Source organism: Lineus longissimus, chromosome 16, assembly GCF_910592395.1.
Source record: "Lineus longissimus chromosome 16, tnLinLong1.2, whole genome shotgun sequence".
In the NCBI taxonomy this organism is placed as follows: Eukaryota; Metazoa; Nemertea; class Pilidiophora; order Heteronemertea; family Lineidae; genus Lineus; species Lineus longissimus.
Window position 1 is genome coordinate 9,618,688 of NC_088323.1, and position 20,786 is coordinate 9,639,473.

Here is a 20,786-nt window from a genome sequence, read left to right on the forward strand (position 1 = left end):
ACCGATCCGTAGTTCAAATAGGCCCCGCGTGGTGGTGGCGTATTTATAAGCGGAGCGCTATTGGTTCATATTATGGGTGTGTGGTGGGCGTGTCTTCCCATATTTAGGAGATCAGTACTGTACACTTGAGGCGAGGTACAACTGGGTTGTTCTAAAATACAGACTATTGAATCGGATATGCGACAGATTTCTAAATTACCATAAAATTCCGATCTGATCATGTAAGAATAAGCTCCAAATGTTGATTCGTAACCACGTTAGGTTCGAATGGCATTATTTCATGTTTTTATGCATTTTTAGGACTGATTCCAAGGTTTATCACTGGTTCCAAGGTTTCACTGATTCCAAGCTTTATCAACTACCGGGTAAATTTGCTATTGATGTAGAGTACACATTTCTGCTCAGCTTGGTTTGTGAGGAATTTGAAATAAACTGGTGTCCTTTTACTTTTTTCCATGAGTGTACATGATTGTACGTACATTGTACATGTACAAAGTAATTGATAGCAATATCAAGTTAAATTCATCCATACATGTACGTAAATGCATGCAATTTTGATACTTGGATACAATAAGTTTTCCTCTGGAAAAATATTATTAGACAATGACTATTACATAAAAAGATATTTACAATATATATCTTTTGTCAAGCCAACACAAATTATTCACAAAAATAACCATGATTTAGAATATAGAATTATTATAAAATACGGAATTTACCGGATCTTCAGTTTTCACATATGGATGATAAACATGCTTGAAGGCATCACAGAAATCTTTCACAGGTATTGATCCTTGGAGGTAGACAACTCTCAATGCTTCCATAAAGTGCATGAAGCACATCGCTGGTCTTTTGGGTGACGATGGCCAAAGGTGATGTCGGATGAGTGTGACGGCTTCAGGTTCACATTGACAGAACTCGAAGGAGATTTTATGGTGACGTCCTATTGTATAAAAATTTACTTGAATTAGCTCAAACAGACAATGACATTTGTTTAGCACTGTACATGGTTCTTAAAACAGAAAATAACAAATAACAGCTCATTCGAAATTGGAGAGAGGGATTTTTTTCAACTCTCGATAATCTTTTGAAAGGTGTACATTAGTCAACAACTTCCTCCCCGTGCTCCCTACAATCTGTGTTCTTTTAGTTTTAAAATGCTGAATGACGTCCTTGTTCAGCTTTTGGCAGTACTTTTAATTGAAGGGACTTTTGACAATGATTAGTTACTCAATAACTTTTGAGTCAGTATTGTAGTTGCAAGTCACCATTTTCAATCCTCTCAAGCCGATAGTACTGTTTAAGAAGGTCTGTCACTTTCCTCAAATTAGTTTGCCAACTGCAACCAGGGGTCACCGTATACCCCTGGCCCAATTATGTTAATTTTTTTGGTGACATGTTGCTCTAAAACTAGCTGAATGTGCAAGTTTCATCCAGATACATTTAGCGCTTGAGTTAAAATCTAGAACAAGAGGCCCAAGGGCCTGGCGCTCAGCTGAGTTAATATCATTAATATCTTCCCGGTGTTCAGTTCATTATGCATGAAAATGGCATGCTCCATGGTATTTGATATCCTTTTGCGTTCACTACGGTACCAATGTTTTTGGTTGACATAATTATGCCACTGTTCATTCCTCAATCCTGACCATAATTCGGGTGAAATCATCGTATGAAAATATTTACCGAAACATGAAGTTTATGCCATGAATGAGGACACTCATTGTCATAGCCTCGTTTACAAGTACGAAGTATTTTCCCGCGAATATTCAAAACTGCTTGGCTCCTTGCCAGTTAAATAACATGTGACTATACACAAAATAGAAAACTTTGATGGAAATTGTAAATCATTTTTTTATCTATCAGGGGAAACAAGCTGATGATGATCAAATAAATCATTCATGAGAAATCGTTTTGTTGCTGAAGCTTGCATGACGAAGTTAATGCTAAACCTTTTCTGGTGCTCTACTGCGCCACCGCAGTTTTCTATTTAGACCAGCGATGACGTCATTTCTGGTGATTCCCTACGTTGTCCAATGAGCGCTTTTTAAAATGTGCCATTTGGTATTGTACAGTATGCAATGTATTTTTTCAGCGCTGACAGTTGCCGAACAGAATGCCGTAGCTCCCTCAATTTCCAATCAATTTTTATGGGAGTGACATTATTGTATTGCTTAGAATGTCTACTTTTTACTCATGAAAGAATCGTAGAACTAAAACTTAATAGGCGAACAGAATCATGCCGATTCACTGCACATACTGTGGGAATTCTCCACTTCAAAATACATCGGCGATGTCATCGCGAACAGAGCATGTACTTCCGATATCGTTTTCACAGAAATGTGGCCAAATTTTCAAGAACTAATTTCTGAAAGTAGTCTCTAAAGACCTTATGACTACCACTGAAACGAACTAGTGATAATATCGCCTACCAGACTACTTTTTAAGCAGAAAATTGGGTACTTGAGTGTCATTGAGCTCCAGGCGTAAACAACATGCCGCCATTTTGTCTCCGCTTCGGTATTTCGTACGCCGCTTATAATGCACCTTCTCAATTAAAACCAACATAATAAGGCCTTACATCGTTGATTGAATAGGAACACCACACAAAACACAATAAAGTGGGGGTACAATCGATTACGAAGCTGAAGTGAACAGTGATTTATTCCTGGAGCTACTGCTTTTGTTGTGTAGCTGCCATGTTTTGAGAACTGGCAAATAGGAGACTTCATTGATGGCTGACGTCATCGGGCGGGAATTTGAATCGGCAGAAATAATTAAAAGGCAGGTAGCGCCCTCTCCTGTTAAAATTTTGAACTTTTTCTCAATAAAATAGATTTTCAAGAATTTTATCTTAATATTAGAGCATATTTCGACTAATTCTGCTGCTCCTAGGCCGATATAGGCCAGTTTCCTTCATGCACTCTCGCTCGCAGGAAGTAGGTCGAATGGCGACAAATTTTGTTTTGAAAGTAGAGTTTGACCAGAAGTATCCAGAAATGCAAAATTGAAGTATCCAGGTCTTACGGTTACAAAATGTGCACCATGGGTTTAACGGATGGACGGATGGATGGATGGATGGATGGATGGATGGATGGATGGATGGATGGATGGATGGATGGATGGATGGATGGATGGATGGATGGATGGATGGATGGATGGATGGATGGATGGATGGATGGATGGATGGATGGACAGACGGACGCCACTGAACAACTTATTTGACAAGCTCGACTGACTTAGTCAGCTGAGCTAAAAATCAATCATTGCTCTTTTCCCAAATGACACTGTTCAAACATTTTGACTAATTTGAGCTAGAATATTCATGGAATAATATAAAACTTTATACCATTATAGCCACAGTATCTCTGTGAAAAACTGTTTTTAACTGCTAAAAAGTCTTGAAAGTGCAACAAGTCTTGCAAGTCCACCCTTTTTGAAGGACCTTTTTGACGACATACACGTACATGTCAGTTGCTTCTTGAATGCTAAAATAGGTTGAGTAATCTACTTTCAGAAATTAGGCTGGTAATGGCACAATGTTTTCTCCTATCATAGTTCTATTTACCTTTGTGATCCACCACAACAAGGCAACGCTTGTAAAGTGTGTGACAACAATGCTCTCGCCTGCGAATGACTTTCTCACACGGGTCAAGGTATGGCACCCAGGCTTGCCCCTGAAGTGTAAAAACAATGTGCATTTTATAAACCAACAGTAAAAGGGAAGACAGGTCTTAATATTACCATAAAGATAGTTTAATTTCTTTATGATAGTACATGTAATAAGAAGAATAAAGTCAAAGATCACCAACAATTTTATGTGCGTCATTGACAATTAACACCAGAGCCTAGATTACACTTCTTGACTTTGTATACAACCGTCTTAAGACCAGATTTTTCACTCCAGCGCCTGGCACTTTGATTATTTGGCACTAGAGATTATTGTATATAATATGTACATTGATGTATGCTATAACAATCTACACCAACTTTAAAAGTATGATAACTTTTAGCTCATTACTTAGCTCATTACTTAGCACAAAAGTGAAGAAAGTATTTTAGTCACTTCAAAATCATGGATAGTACCAAGGGGGAAATACATGGGGTATCCATATTCACTAGAGTAAATGATAAACAAGTCTCCTACCAGCCATTTATGTGGTTTGTGAAACATTGCAATTTGATGAACATTTCTCAGACAGTGATCACAAAGGTACACACCAACACAACAATCATCACAGCGATAAACAACCAGCAGAGGAATATCACAAATGCCACAGGTCATTCCTTGGACTAGTGACTGCTGGAAAGATGAATCCATCATGTCATGAATAGCTTTCAAGTTGGCATGTTGAGCTGTTTTGTCTCGGATATAGCGACTAGGCTTAGGTTGTTGTCCACTCGACTGAATGAGTTCTGCAAAGAAAAAATGGAGTTATCATATTACCGTACCAGTGGTTTCAATTGGTTTACGTTTCGGAGTAAAATAAAATGTAGTTGGAAACAGTAATGTATATTCAATAACTGGCACTTGCAGAGTCGTATCCACTTTGTCATCCTGGGCTAGCTGATGATATTCAATCTTATTCCTACATGCATTCCCACATGTTACCCTACGTTTTGTATGTGTACGACAATCATAAATTTAGTAGCCCCAAAATTGATGGTGATACTTTGCCTCTACTTAAACTAACAATATTACATTATCCTTCCTCCAGTTTCTTGTTTAAATCAAATTTTGCCTGTTTTGGGAAAACACAATGGTTTATACTCGACTGAAGCTGTTGCATCTTTAGAGTTGAATATCACATAAGAAATAAGACCAACCAAATGATATACCAGGTTTATGTGGTATTTTAAAACAATTAGTATTTCGAAGGAGATTACCTGGTACTTCAGAGCTGAGAATGCTCTGTGATGATTCATACTGAACACTCGGGAGTTGGTAATTGTCTTGCTGCAGTTCGATTGTTCTGGATTCGCATGGGCCTTTGACTTTTCTGCCTTTATCACTCAACGTAAACACATATTTCTTTATCTTTCGTCGCTTGTTCCACATTTTGCTGAAAGAATGGAAAAAATGTTTTGAGGGGAGATTACGGGCAAGAGCTATAGCTCTCCTTCAATTAGATGCACTGGCAACTCCTTCAGGGTATGAAGTGAAAGCATAAGTTTTTCTTCAAGAGAAGTGGTTTTGTCCAACATAACATTTTACTATAAAATAGTAGTGGTACTGGTAACAGGTAATGTCACAAGTTGAAACTCAGTTATCAATTCAATAATAAGCAATCTGTGCATAATCTACTCTCCATAACACCATTGGCTGAGAATAGTGATATGTATGGCAGAGTCCCGGAGAGCTGTTTTTGGGACAAGGTCCTGTTTTATAGTCCTTACATAGAAGAAGCCTCATTTAGACCCAAATTCTGTGAGAAAAAGGTTTTTATGTAGGCCTAAGTCCGAACCTAACCGACGTGATTACAATGTAGTCACTGTCTCCATAGAGAAGTATAAATAGTTCTACCAGCACATAGGCGGATCCAATGGGGCTTCCCGGGGGATCACTCTATTACTTTGTCACCCCGTGCATTCAAGCCGAATATAAAAGGCCTGCCTTGTGCACATGGCGCCTTTAGAAACAAAAGCCTCGAGCACACTTGAGTCAATCCACACCCCTCGTGCACTGGGTAAATTTAAGTTTAGCACAGGCCTACTGTTTGCGTTAAATTGCAACGGCGCATCAGGGGCGCGGCGTCGGCTCCGGGTGAGCAGATTATGGTGCATTTTACAAACATGTTTCTTTTAAAAATACACACCACACTCGACTGCATCGAGAAGCAGGCGAAAATGACAGTACTCAGAGTACTGACACACCTAACCACACAATTTGGAACGCACATGGGGTCTGTTGAATCAATGTGAAATGCCAGGTGCGCCCGCCTTGCCCGTCCCCTCTTTCCAAAGATCCTGAATCCGCCCCTGCCTTACCTGCAGCGGGTCGGCCCTACGTCAAATCATTTAGTAGTACAGGGCCTATATATAGCAGTGGTACTTCAGGCTACATTACTCTGGCTGCGCCGTGCCGGTCTAGGTCCTCTACAACGCTTCAACGCCTAATGTGAAGATAAATGTGGCTCAGTAACATCCATGGAGTAAAATACTTTTATTCTACACTTCAAATATTAAAACTTACCTATCAGTGGAAGACTGTGGGCCGTGTTTTAGTCGCCCATCCAGCGAAAAAAAAGAAAATTCTATTGTTTTTGTCACATGGCTTTCAACACAATAGCAATAGTTTCGTAAATGCAAAAGATGAAAAATATATTGAATTAAATATTATTGTTCTTTTTTCTTTTCAATTTGTATTTAGTAAATCGAAAACAATGTAATTTGTGATTATATTTTACACGGCCTTAGCGATAAATAAATCAACTATAAATCAACGTTCTTTAGAATCAAACTCCACGCAGAGATCAAACCACCACACACCCCAACGTACCAGCCCCAACGTCGCCCACACCGACGTTGATAAGTGCGCGGGGTGTGATTCCAATGAAAAAAGAAACAGCAGTCACACACGTTCGTCCCTCTAGTGAGACGAGTAGGAACCAATCTACATTATAAGGAGCACATGCATAGGGAGTGGTCTAGTTCCATGACCACTGACTTATCACGGTACTAGTGTATCTTAAAACGACACATTCAACAATTGATATCATATCATACAGGGTGTCTCACAATGTCTGCCGAGTCCGTTTCCTAAATAGGATGACTTGTGTAAAAAGGGGCGTTCCTGAGGAATACAATTTATTGTCCGATGGATCCTTGTTGTAAGGCAATGGGGCCAACAGCCATGCATAGATATGGCCACTGGACCAGTCCAAGAGGGTGGACCAGACCATAGCCTAATTATTAACCATTGATGGCATTGGAATTCTGATCGTAGGGCCTTCTGTAGCATGATCGTAGCGAGACCGCATGACATAGTGTTAATCCAAGGGGTCCAAAATGAGCACTGGCAGGCCTTATAAATGGAATTAACCCTGTTCCTCCAACCCACCACACCCTGAGGAACGAAACTCCCCGGTCAAATATATAACAAAAAGTTAGGCACGACCCTTTGCTGGATGAGCTACGTAAAACCTGCCCCCGACCCCTCCCGAGAGCAACTGTGCCCCCGGACACAAACTACTGGACGACGGCAAACCTGCTGCGCCTAGTGAGTTATCCGTTGCCTTTTGCCCCGCCTCGATACAGGGTGTCACAGAAATTGTACCGGTCACGTGTACGGTACCAGGGGATAGTAGGCCTACGTCCGGGGAAACAAAATTTATAGACCTACTCTGGTTCAGTTCTATAGCTATGCACCTTTCCGAACAATAGCACCAGGGGGAATTGTTACGGGATAGGCCTACAATATATTCGCAACACGGACCAAGGCTATATGTCGGTGGGGTCCGTGGTCGCATCTATGGCTGGCCGGGGGGGGGGGGATAGCGAGGTATGTTGCCCGTCGGTAAAAACCGCCCCCCCCCCTCAAAATCAGCGGGATATAGGGAGCGCTAATAAGCGTTAACACGATATCTCGGAGACGCGGATTATTGACGTACACTAAATGTAGAGCGTTAACGCTAACTAGGGCTTAACAGATATCCTGAGATATTCTGTTAGCACTACCAACCGATTTAACACATACCCTGATATATTTTGTAAGCGCTACTAACCGACACACATCGCTAACAAATTACCGCTTCATAAGGTTTAACATCCCCAGTATCAGGTGAATCTTTGCACGACTCGGAATTCTGAGTCACGAAAGTCGTTGATTTCCAACGTCTTTTTATATTATATTGAAATCGTGTTTAATAACCATGAGTTAGTAGTGCTTGCTTGAAATACTCAAATATTGTGTATTAAGTGTAATCATGTTCACAAAAGTTTTTTTCGTAAAATACTTTGTGAGATTACGGGTTGGACGTATAATTGTGAACCGACGGCTCATTATCAATAGACGCTTAAAGCTTCATTTTGTCAACAATTCATTTCCGCATCCATTTTCTAGCATCATTTCGATAAAATCTGCCTTTATTAAAACATTTGTCATTTAATGTACACAGTTTTCGGTAACAGTTCTGGCAAATACAACCACTCAATACGACGAGGCCACTGAATCTCTCTAGCAACTCGGGAAGCCCTTTTTCCTTGCCAGACTCGCTTTCTAAACAAAGCTTTCTCTTTGCGAGCTGCCCACAAGCCACACAGAAATCGCTATCACATTTTCGTGGCGTAGCCATAGTCTTTTTTTAACGCACTCCGTCTCTGCCATCTGACACAAGGCATCTGACATATGTATGACAGCTGATACACACGTGTTCACACTTACCTCGCTTTCGGATTTGTTGACAGGCTTCCCCGCAATGACGTCATTATCTATTTATAGACGGTGGCTGGAACCTGGCCTCCGTCCGTCCCGTCAATACAAAAGTCAAAATAGGTCAAACACAACAGCGTCGTCTGACGGTGGCCAGTGGTACCAGGCTAGGGGCTTTCGCACGAGCGTACAAGGGTTAATGACTAGTGTCTGTCTAGCCACAATACCAGCCCGATTATCAAGAAATGCGGAAATGATCACCAGGCCTCGGATAACATTCCCTGTAATGCACACGTCCATTGTTGGCACGCATGACTACTGAATTAAAATCACTATTGAAACGCAAATTGAACCAGTCAAACCCCTATCAAAGGGAAATTACAAACAGTGGGCATTACCGGAAATAATTTATTCTTGGCGGACATAATCCTTACTGTTAACCTTAGGTTAGGAAGTACAGTATGTGCTTGCACCTGCACCATAATTTGTATTCACATAATCTGCATTCATTTATTTTTCAAGAAATGTAGATGTAATTTATACATGTCGAATAAAACGTCAATGCGTATTTATATATGTGTATGCATGTTATATTAGGGCATAATGATTAGTGTGTAGATAAGATTGCAATAGCATAATTTAGAATACGTTGCACGTTATAATACATTTCCGAAAATATTTCATTTGCTGATGAGCGCGGATCAGGCTCATCTGAAATCCGAAATCCGAAATTTGAAATCTTATATTAACCAATCAGAGGAAAGGTTACAAAATATCAAAACCAAATAGATGTCGTGTAACATTTCATTTTTAATTTAGATGAATGCAAATGGTCGTAATCGACACAGCGTTTATATGCATAAACAAGATAACATCAACCAGTGACTGGTGAAATTTTTAGTATACCACAATGCATTCCTGACGAAAGGATGAATTGAAAATAGTTCAAATGTATTGCTTATGCCGAGCTACCGGCCCCTTGTCAATTTCATACTGAAACGAGCAGTATAGACATGGTAGAACTTAGATTCAACGTTGTCAATACAGCCCTTCACCGGTCTACATGTACATGTACGCTGGTCTGTGTCAGCAATACCGGTATAAAATGAACAATTACCTTCTTTGTAAGCTTATCTCTGATTGGTTCACATTGGATTTCAAATTTCGGATTCGATTTCGAATCTCAGATGAGCCTTCTGGACTTTCGTACATCTGTACCTGAAGTGCTTCTATAAAGTTATGTTTTTATCTGTCTACAGAATGTACCATACGCCTTGTTTCGAATGTCACTGTTAAGGATATTCCAAAGCAAGTAATGAGAAAGACCTGTGGGTCTCCATTTCAAGCTGAAAACACGTAAGTATAAATCAAGCAAACCAACATGACGGACTATCTGTACCTTGATCGGATGAATTGGACGGTATCAACAAAACATTTGTTGAATGGATGCGTGCTTAGATGCCATCTGTCAGTCATTTGTCGGTGTTGTGTTTCAGACATAAATGTATTGTTTTTCTTTGTTTCTCGCTATTGAGGAGTTATGGCCAAATTTAGAATCCTTTTGTCTGAAGACAAGGACATATGTTGACATACTGGTGTTAGCAGTCTTAAATGACCCCCTCCGCACACAGACACACCAAAAAAGTGTCCTACTCTACTCTTGTTATCATGACGATATAGGTCATGGTTCTGTAAGACCAATGACCTTCTATACATCCATCTTTGTAAGTGCATCAAATTGTTTGTCCCTGGATGACTCTATCCTAGGACATTAACTGTATTATTAGCTCGCCTGAAATATTGTGAAGGTTAGACAACTACAACATGTACAAGTAGATGTAGATGACATTAGTAAATTCTTTTTGCTATGTCGTGTATTTGTGAATGTTAAGAAAAAGTCACAGGCTAAATATTTCTCGAAAGAAAATCAATAGAGAAACGCGTTACCTTTCTCCAGGAAAACAATTATAGTGAATACAAAATCGTCATAGAAATTTCTATTCAGAACTTCATAAATTCTAAATAGAATTATATGTTATATAGGTTTTTCATGTAATCTATATGTATATCAAATCCACTGAAAATCTATATATAATTCGTTCGGCTCTTGGTTATCCTATGTTTGTCACTAAGGAGCCGTACTTTTTTATGTACGTACCCACAGACCCCCCCCCCCTCTTCTACCATGCACATAATCTTTAGAATGTACAGTGTACTCAAAATTGTCCCCCTCCATGAAATTTCGTCTCAGATGCATTCGTATGTAAGCACACGGTCAACACAGCCCCCGTCCCCTAACTGTACATACTTGTATTAGGAAAATAAGGACCATCAATTTGACCCTCAACCAGGCTGCCTAGAGTCCCCCTTTGAGAAACCCTCTTCAAAACACCGGGAAAACCAAACAAGTCCAGCAACCACTCACGTGCATTTTTGTTGACATTCGAAAAAAATGAACTGCGCGAGTGCGTTTGTTTACAATTTTATTTCCCGCGAAATCTCAACGATCAGGTGACCTGCAATCGAGGATTCAAAATAGCATTCACCAAGAGGGGCGGAAAGAGGCCGCGTGACAAAATAAATCCAAAATTGAGATGTAATTAAATATTTTTTCCAAATATCAAAAACTTTAAGAAACGTGTGAAAATAACACCCAAACTTCATGCTTTACTAATTACTAAAAAATATTGTATATTTTGAGCGACCTTACGATTTTAGAAAGCGAAAGTATTTCATTACATCTCTATTTGGGTTTTGATCCGTTACCATTTCATTTTGGTGAAGGTAGTCTGCAGACCGCCGTGCGTGGGCGTCGGGCGTGATCGGGCGTCATGATCGGGCGGCATTGATGCCATTTTCTTTAAAGTTTTGCAACGGAAAGATTTGTCAGTGGAAATTGCCATGGCACCATCACTATCTCGAGAAAGCAGGTCGTCCAATCAAGAGTTCGTAGACCGTGTTAATGCATTCCATGACTATAGATGGGGGTTATTGCACGTGCTGACAAACATCGACATGGCTTCAGAAAGTTTAGTGATTTCCTCATTCCATTTCATGACAATGAACATTAGCGGAACCGATAATAATCTAACTTATGCAATCTTACGAATTCAGTCGATTCTTCGATGTGGCGTAGCATGCTCGAATATTCAGAGGTGTGTTGCCTTTTCCACCACCAACCTGAACGGCCATGATGGTCATGATCAAACGCGAACCTGTCATCTTCACAAGGATGCTGCTACCAAGGGCTGGAATTGCCGTGACCGGAAAACAAGACATCGGCTTTGGAAAAAGCAGGTGGGCAATATTTCAGTTTTCATATTCGCAACCGATTTTGCAGTAAAGACATTATTTGCTGTTGTTAATACGTGGACAACAACTTAAACGCCGTTACGGCGGTGCTCTTAATTCTGTCCTTCTCTGTACTTTTGCCTGACTGACGATCCCGCCTACTGCACGGTTTGACATAACAATTTTCTTCGTCCAGGACTGATTGCCTACATGTACCAGGGCAAATGAGGCCATCAAACAGCATATTAAGTGTTGTCAAGTATGTTAGGTATAACTACATTTTGTTTGAATGACTCGTTCTATGGAACGATCTTCATCCTCCGCGCAACGCGCCCATCATGGTTAGAATTTTTTCGGCAGTCGCGTGACCTATATGACTCGTACAGTTGGCCAATGCGATGCCTTTGAAATACACACAATAGCATGAAACTGCCGACACTATGCGCGAGCTTCGAATTAATAAAACCATCAAGAGTACAATTGGAGTTGAGGAATGTATTCAACTAGGTGATGGCTTGTGTGCACTTAATGTGACGAACTTGAACGTTAGTACCAATGTTGCTGTTGAAAAATAAAACCTATTCTCGTTCGAATGAGGACTACATTTTACACCTTCATTTCAACATTGAGGGTGAATTACAGTCGTCCGGTGATTACTTCGACTCAACTAAAATGGTAAACTGGCCACAGTGATAAATACGTGCACCTGCACAAAATTACTTTGTAATTCTAGACATGTGCCTTATGCGTATATAATAAAGCAGTATTCCAAGTCGTTGTCAGCAACTCGGAAACCACTTCGTTGTATCAATATTTTGCACCGATCCAATCTGGGAATATAAAAAACACTACTGCAGATGGAATATCACTATGAAAACTTACGTTGATTAACTGAGTGTATTACTAGATAACTGTAAATGTATTCAACCGCGGAGATAAAGTCGCAGTGAGAGTTGGAACGTCAAAGCCGAGAAAGCGCACTTTGAATTCGAAATCCGAAATTCGAAACGGGCCAAGGCGCCTATTAAGTGGCAACAGCCTACAAAAACAGTATAAGAATATCGATGTTTTCATATCAACACTTGGATACTTATGGAATAATACAAATATTTATTGCATAGGTATCAAATTGTTTAAGAGGCAATAAATATCAAGCATTCAGGAAAAAAAACAATATGCATGAATAAATGACCTGCATTATTATTTAATCGTGGCAAATTTACAGCTAATTATCATGTACTGAATATCGATATTCTCATATTCACTGTTTATTAGCGTTTTCAATTACTAAGCGAGAGTAAGCACCACAGCGTTTTTTTGGTACTGTGGGGCCTCACCTTGCGCTCGGTCGAAGAGAGCGACCCTCGGATTGGGTTAGTACGGCTAAAAACTGCCACCCGCGAATGGGGTTTTTGAGAAAAGATGGCAGACGATCCCACAAATGCAGGTTTTGTGATGTATACACATTTGTTTTATTGCTTCAGACTGCATTTTCTGGCAAGAAAAAAAAAGTAATGGTAGAATTATTGATATAAGGATGTGAAAATTCTGCCAATATGATTGAAGAGTATTTTTTTCAGTTAAAGTACGAACACCCAGTCTGGTGTCATTCTTTTTTACGCTTCTTTACTATTATTCGGACCTAGCGCGAGAGCGTTCGGGCTCAATTCATACCAGGCATGCGCTTCAAGGCGCGAGATCCACTGCGATGGACTATCTAAATATCACGAGATCTCACAGGGAGGCGAGTGGTTTTACCAGGCTGGCTACGAAAATTGTTTCCGTAAGGTTTCCCCAGATTCCGGAGTTCATACATTCTGCCGAATTGCCATGGCCGTTGGGAAGGGCGTCAGACTGGAGCGCAACCTCTCTTATAATGCAGGGTATCCCAAAGTGGTACTGTACGTTAATAATGGGTTGATATCATCAATTATTATCATCATTATTATTTATGACGTTTGTCTAATCAAGAGCAAGAGAGTAACGTCATTCCATCTCTCACTTTTAATATAACTTAAGCTTATTCATCCGTTATTACCCGAAGATGCTATATCTTAACTTTTTATCCGCCGAACTAGCAGAGGGGCAACTATCGTTCGTACCGTGATGTAAGGATCTATGGTCAGTTCCCACCGTGGGTGTAATCGGTCTTTTACCACACAGGGAAAAATTTCATAGTCACAGTGGCTGTTTTTCATTACGCCTTGAGTCCTCACCGTAACGTCTACGTCTTCAGCCAATATGATAGTGGGGATTTTAAAATGATATCTCATTTTAACGAACTCACATACATTGCTGGCGAATATGGCGATGGTGTCATAGGTGTAAGCACTCGTCGTGGAAGGAAAACTGCCTTTGCAAAGATTCGAGCATTTCGATTCGATTTGAATGGAAATGGTAATTGCCAAAAGTTGATTCTACCGTATGCTGAACTTACGAGAAGTCTCGGTCCAAAAAATTCGAGGTTCGAATATTTCAAAATGGTTTTATGCGGTGAGAATGTTTTCTTGGAGTTGACCTTTCGATGCAAATTTCTGAAGCACAAGAACAGGGAAAAACCCAATCTATATCTTGGTTAGTTTGGTATAAAATAGTAAACGTAGGGTTCGTTCTTAAACTTCAGTATGTTAAAAGCCTAGAAGGGATGCGCTACTCTCTTATGTCTGAAGCCGACATAGATAAATCGCTTAATATTGATAACATCATGTTAGAAGATATCGGGTGTGATTTAAATGGTTATCTCATATAAATCATCAGTCAGAACAAACTCCATCATTGGCCATGAAACTTAGCACATCATAATTGTATCTCATCAAAAAAGGTTTCATAACTGGCATCTCTCGGCTTATCTTAGTTAAGGCAAGTTAACTCATTTAGTGACTACACATCTACATGTACATGTATCTGGGTTTAGATTTGCATGTATTGTGTCATACAACCTTATTCAGACCATCAACCAAGATCATGGCTGGCAAATATTCAATAGTATTTGTTAAAGAACATTTCGTTCATATCATCACTGGTTATTGTAGTGTACTGAGAGCTGTTCATAATTGGCGCCTTGTATCTTGTTGTCCCTACTGCGGCTGCGCAGTAATAATAAAGTTGTTACATGATGGCTGACTTGCGAGTTCGGTCGAGTCTGTTCACGGTCCATCTAAAACCGATTTATCCGGCACTCGAAGGCGTCCCTGCCGAGTTCTAGCCCTCCGGATAATACATTGGCGACGAGTACGACCAGGTGAGAACCTAAGATGACAGACAATCTTGAAATAAGCGCTGTCAAGGCGTTTGATATGAGCGGTGATCCAAACACACTGGGTACAAAATGGCTAAAATGGCGCCGTGGATTTCAATGCAACGTAGATGCGAAGGCGATTACAGCCGATGCCCGCAAGTGTTCGTTGCTTCTCCACTGTGCGGGGGAGGCAGTCCAAGATCTTTTTGAGACCCTTACAGACCCTGGCCCAGCCGTTACGGTGGATGCTGACGGCCGTGCTGTAGCTGATCGGGCTACCAACTATGAAAAGGCATTACGTACACTCAATGCACACTTCGTACACAAGGTTAACGAACCATACGAAAGACATGTGTTTCGGGCTATGCAGCAGGAAGCAGACGAAACTGTGGATCAATTCGTGGCAAGGCTGCGTAGACAGGCACAGTTTTGTAACTTTACTAACGTTGATGCGGATATTCGGGATCAGGTTATCGATAAATGTAAGTCATCCAAACTTCGTAGGAAACTCCTAGAAAAAGTTGATCTGACTCTAAAGCAAGCACAGCACTTGGCAAGAGCTCTAGAAGCGGTCGATTACCAAATGAAGTCAATGGACCTAGGCACTAGTGAAAAAGCTGACTCAGGTGCAAGCTCTGGTGCTGACTCTGTAAATCGTGTTTCACACTCGTCCAAGAGGGGGAGTGCCAGTGGCGGCAAGCCCAAGCATGATTACAGAGGGCCCAAAGGTGGTCCAAAAGGGCAGAAGAAAGGCAAATATTATCGTTGTGGCAACGAAGGTCACTTTGGTAAAGATGATTGTTGTCCTGCTAAAAATGTAGAATGTCGCAAATGTGAAAAGATGGGACATTTCGCCAAGGTTTGCAGAACAAAGCAAGGCCACAAGAAGCAGTATCACGTGACTGAGTCCAAACGGGATTTAGCTGACGAGGAGCTGTATTCGATATATTCGGCGAGAGATTCAAGTTCAGAAATTCAGGTCGATGTTGGTGTGTCAGGCAAAAATGTGCAATTCACCGTCGACACTGCCGCATCAGTGTCAGTCATTCCGCATGAGTTATATCAGGAAAAATTCAAGGATGTGTTGCCATTGTCTCCAACCAATGTGAAATTGAAAAGCTATTCCGGTGATGAAATTCCAGTCATGGGCGAATTTAAGGTCGAGGTTTGCTACAATGGGCAAACGGCTTCGCTCCCTCTGTTCGTCACCAAAGGCGAAAGAGTAGCATTGTTTGGGCGCAATTGGCTTAGTGTGATCAAGCTAGATTGGCATCGTTTGTTCAGTGTGATGTCACTCACAAGTGATCCTGAAATTCAGAAAGTGTTAGATAAGTACCCTCATGTGTTCTCAAATGAGATGGGTACCATCCGTGGCTACAAGGCCGATATTCGCTTGAAAGAATCATGTAGTCCGGTGTTCAAGAAAGCTAGGCCTGTTCCATATGCTCTAAGGGAGAAAGTAGGCCTAGAGTTAGATAGATTAGAGAAAGCGGGTGTGTTGGAAAAATGTACCACAAGTGAATGGGCATCACCCATTGTTGTTGTACCTAAAAGTGATGGACAGATTAGGATCTGCGGAGACTATAAAGTGACAATAAATCCGCTGATAGAGGATAATGCGTATCCATTACCAACCTCAGAGGACTTGTTTGCAACGCTAGCGGTAGTGAGGTATTCTCAAAGATTGACCTCAGCCATGCATACCAACAGTTGGAATTGACGGAGAATTCGAGGGAACTCTGTACTATAAATACGCATCAGGGATTATATAGATACAGAAAACTACCATTCGGGATTAAATCAGCGCCCTCTATATTCCAATCCGTGATTGATAGAATCCTAGGAAACCAGAAGGGTGTGGCAAGCATTCTCGATGACATTCTCATTGGGACCAAGATTCCCGAGCACGTGGATAGCCTGGACACAGTGCTAAAGCAGTTGGCAGATCACAATGTGGTTGCCAAAAGACCTAAATGCAAATTCAAAGTTCCAGAAGTGTCCTACTTTGGACATATGATAAACGCTGAAGGTCGCGCATGCATGAAAGACAAGGTTGATGCAATTCTGAATGCGAGAAAACCGGAGAATGTATCCGAACTGCGTACATTTCTAGGGATCGTGGGGTATTATGGGTCGTTCATACCCAATATGTCGACCAAGTTCGCCCCGCTATACAGGTTGTTGCGCAATGATACTCCCTGGCAGTGGTCTCATGAGTGTGATGAGGCGCCCCAAAGTGTTAAAGACGAACTGACTAGTGATCGTATCTTGGTTCATTACGACCCTGCTAAGCCTCTCATCTTAGCTACCGATGCTTCGCCCACAGGAGTTGGAGCTTTGATTTCGCACCGCATGGAAGATGGATCCGAGAGACCGATAGCTTTTGCGTCGCGATCATTGACCGATAGCGAGCGTAATTATGCGCAAATTGAAAAAGAGGGACTTGGAATCATTTATGGAGTTAAGAAATTCCATAAATATTTGTATGGCAGAAAATTCGAGTTGATTACAGATCATGAGCCGTTGACTACCATATTTGGACCAAAGACTGGGGTACCGACCCTAGCTGCGCTCAGATTGCAGAGATGGGCTCTGATACTAATGGCCTATGACTATACCATACATTACCGTCGATCAAAGGATCATGCAAATGCTGATATGTTGTCGCGCTTCCCAGTAGATGACTGTCAGACTGCTACTGAGTTGAAAATCAACTATTTCAGTATGGTTGATGAACTACCAGTTTCTGCGGAGGACATTAGTGAGCAAACTAGGAAAGATCCGATCTTGTCACGTGTGTATCACTATGTCATGCATGGATGGCCAGACCAAGGGAAAGATCCGGACATAGTCGAGTATTGGAAACGTCGAGATGAACTTTCCGCGGACCAAGGCTGTCTGCTATGGGGAATTCGCGTGGTGATTCCGCCTAAGTTCCGTAGTCGCTTGTTAAAGGAGCTACATCATGAACATTTTGGGATGGTTCGCATGAAAGCGATGGCAAGAAGTTATCTATGGTATCCTGGTATCGATGTGGATATCGAAGCGCTGGTTAAATCCTGTGACGCGTGTCTTGCTTTCCAAAGCAACCCAGGACCAGTACCATTGATTCCATGGCCATACCCAACCAAGTTTTGGGAACGTGTGCATATTGACTTTGGATACCTTGAACAGTTGAACTATTTGCTGCTAGTTGATGTTCATAGCAAATGGGTTGAGATTGAACTGATGTATCAGAACACCACTGCTGAGAAAACCGTTGATGTCTTACGCAGTTGGTTCGCGCGCTTCGGTCTACCGATAGAATGCGTTTCTGATAACGGCCCTCAATTCATATCGCAGGTGTTCGAAGATTTCTGTAGCAGAAATGGGATTAAGCACACACTCTCACCCCCATACCACCCTCAGACAAACGGGGCTGCTGAGAACATTGTCAAGGAAGCAAAGAAGGCTTTCAAGAAACATTACTATGCAGAAAGGAAGGGTTCAGAACCCAAATTGTCGGCAAAGCAACGCGTCGATGATTTTCTTCTTACATACCGCAGTACACCGCATTGTACAACGGGTCAGTCGCCCGCTGACCTAGTTCTGAAACGTGGACTTAGAACCCGTTTTTCTATCCTCAGACCAGACTTGAACAAGTCTGTGACTCAGAAGCAACAGAAGATGGTGGACATTCATGATCAACGTGGAGTGAAAATGCGTACATTCAGTCAAAACGAGGTCGTGCGCGTTAAGAATACGAGGGGAGGAGGAAATGTGAAATGGCTCCCTGGTAAAGTGGTGAAAGTGCTTGGACCACAGTCATATGTCGTTCGCGTTGGATCTCGCAACCGCTATGTTCATGTTGATCATTTGCAGAAAAGTGGCGAAACTGAACCTGCAAGGTTAGAGTCTGAAGGACCGCAGCCCGCTCTTATTGTGGAAGTTGTGTCACCCGATCCTGTGGACACTCCTACTCCGGGTTCTTCTGTTGGTAGTGCATTGGCACCGGTATCTAACCCCAATGGGTTAAACGAGCGTTCTGAGGTTGGTGGAACTTCTCCAAGATACCCAAGACGAGCAAACCGGAAAGGACCAGACAGACTGATTGAAAGTCATGGGTGAGAGTAGTGACACTCACTAACAGTCGATAGGTTAGTTATGATCATGTGTGTTTTCAGAGTTTGTTGATAATCACTGTGTAAGTTGGGACATTGGGCATCTTACAGTTCTGATTGTGTGTTGTTTTGCCTAGTGTTCATTACAGGATTCATCACAGGATTTACTACTTGTGATTTACTATTTTTGTGATTATCATTGCATTGTACTATCTTGGTAAAATCAAGCTATTTGAGCTACAGGGGTTTTGATCTCCTAGGTGATTATGTTGGTAACAGTTTTGAAACTGAGGATCATAGCCTCTGTTAGTAGTCATGTGTTGTATGTGTTTTACCCAGGTATATTTAGGGTATTTGGTTTTGATACGTTTATAAAGAACACTGTACTAAGTTCCAGGTACAAGGTAATTTCAAGAGACTTTAGAGATATCATTGAGTACGGTAATTTGAGACAACGATGTGAGCATTGGTTGGACTGATGTATGCTTGTAGTAGGTCTTTAGGAGGGAGGAATGTAGTGTATTGAGAGCTGTTCATAATTGGCGCCTTGTATCTTGTTGTCCCTACTGCGGCTGCGCAGTAATAATAAAGTTGTTACATGATGGCTGACTTGCGAGTTCGGTCGAGTCTGTTCACGGTCCATCTAAAACCGATTTATCCGGCACTCGAAGGCGTCTCTGCCGAGTTCTAGCCCTCCGGATAATACAGTTATGATCTTTCGTCAGTATAATTGTTCAAATCTATACATCTGAGCTTGACTAGAGATCGAACCATTCCACTTATCAATAGTACGCAAGACTTTGTTTCATGAAGAAATTCATTGATATCGTGTCTCTTATGACTTTTCATACTCCACAATGTCTTTTAGGTGAATTTTCACATGCGATAAGCATAATCGACTAGTTTGAAAAAAAGAAAAAACGTTCTTTTAAAGTGGGCGACCGTCATTCAAATGAGATTCTGTCCTCGACCTGGTAAGTAAGAGAGAATTAGTGGAAAGAGTTTTTACAACTAGTGTTTTATTTCCAACAACTCTATTCACAGGATACATGATGTTGGGAATTGAAATGGAAAGAATGCGTTATTCGGAGGTTTCAGCTTGCATCTTAATTCTTCCCTGTCAAAGTCTTTGAGTTTGATGTTTGCACACCCTGATGTCCAGGTTTCATTACACAATGGTTACACCTCTGCTGTTACCACTATGAAGCTTTATTCGGAGGTTTCAGCTTGCATCTTCTTCTGTTGACGGTCATCGCCTCCGTGGACCATATTGTAGCGTAAAACCGGGTCGTGTGGTACTTACTATGATCCAGCTTTGATTGCATATGATAGCATTCTTGATGTTCTGGACACAGTAGTTGATAAAAGGTGGACTCAAGATGCTGGACGCTGGATTTTGCATCATCGGATTGCATTGCCTGGATTCACCCTCGCCTCCCATATTGATAAACATTTTAAAGGAAAATAGAGAAAATCTTCGGCAAGAGATTACGTGATTTGCAACAAGACAAATATACTATTTCCAACGTCGGACACGCAAGGTACACCCGGGACGACATTTACCCTTTCAGCTCCATTGCAAGTGTGTTGCATTTCTGATGTTTACATCAATGCATGCAGCAAGAATGCTTGAAGAAAATACCGTGAATTTGTCGATTAACTAAAAATCTTCGAGTATGTTGCACTGTAACCCTGTTTTTATCCTGTGAACATTGATTTCTATTTCTGTTTTGAACCGATTAAAAATGTTTAAGGGCCGAATTAGAACTGTTTAAGCATGAGTTTCAAA

At 41.2% G+C, this 20,786-nt stretch overlaps 1 protein-coding gene across 1 annotated transcript; it reads left to right on the top strand.

The window, feature by feature from the left end:
- Positions 1–14,913: 14,913 nt before the first annotated feature.
- Positions 14,914–19,004, top strand: LOC135500129 (uncharacterized protein K02A2.6-like). The gene is made up of 2 exons (XM_064791376.1): positions 14,914–16,568; positions 16,733–19,004. The coding sequence occupies exons 1-2, from the start codon at positions 14,914–14,916 to the stop codon at positions 19,002–19,004; spliced, it is 3,927 nt and encodes a 1,308-aa protein (XP_064647446.1).
- Positions 19,005–20,786: the final 1,782 nt, after the last annotated feature.

Excerpts from the sequence above, each read along its gene's own strand:
- LOC135500129 (XM_064791376.1), top strand. The coding sequence starts at position 14,914 with ATGACAGACAATCTTGAAATAAGCGCTGTCAAGGCGTTTGATATGAGC. Across the intron at positions 16,569-16,732 it reads GCAACGCTAGCGGTAGTGAG|AATCCTAGGAAACCAGAAGG; the intron begins GTATTCTCAAAG and ends CGTGATTGATAG.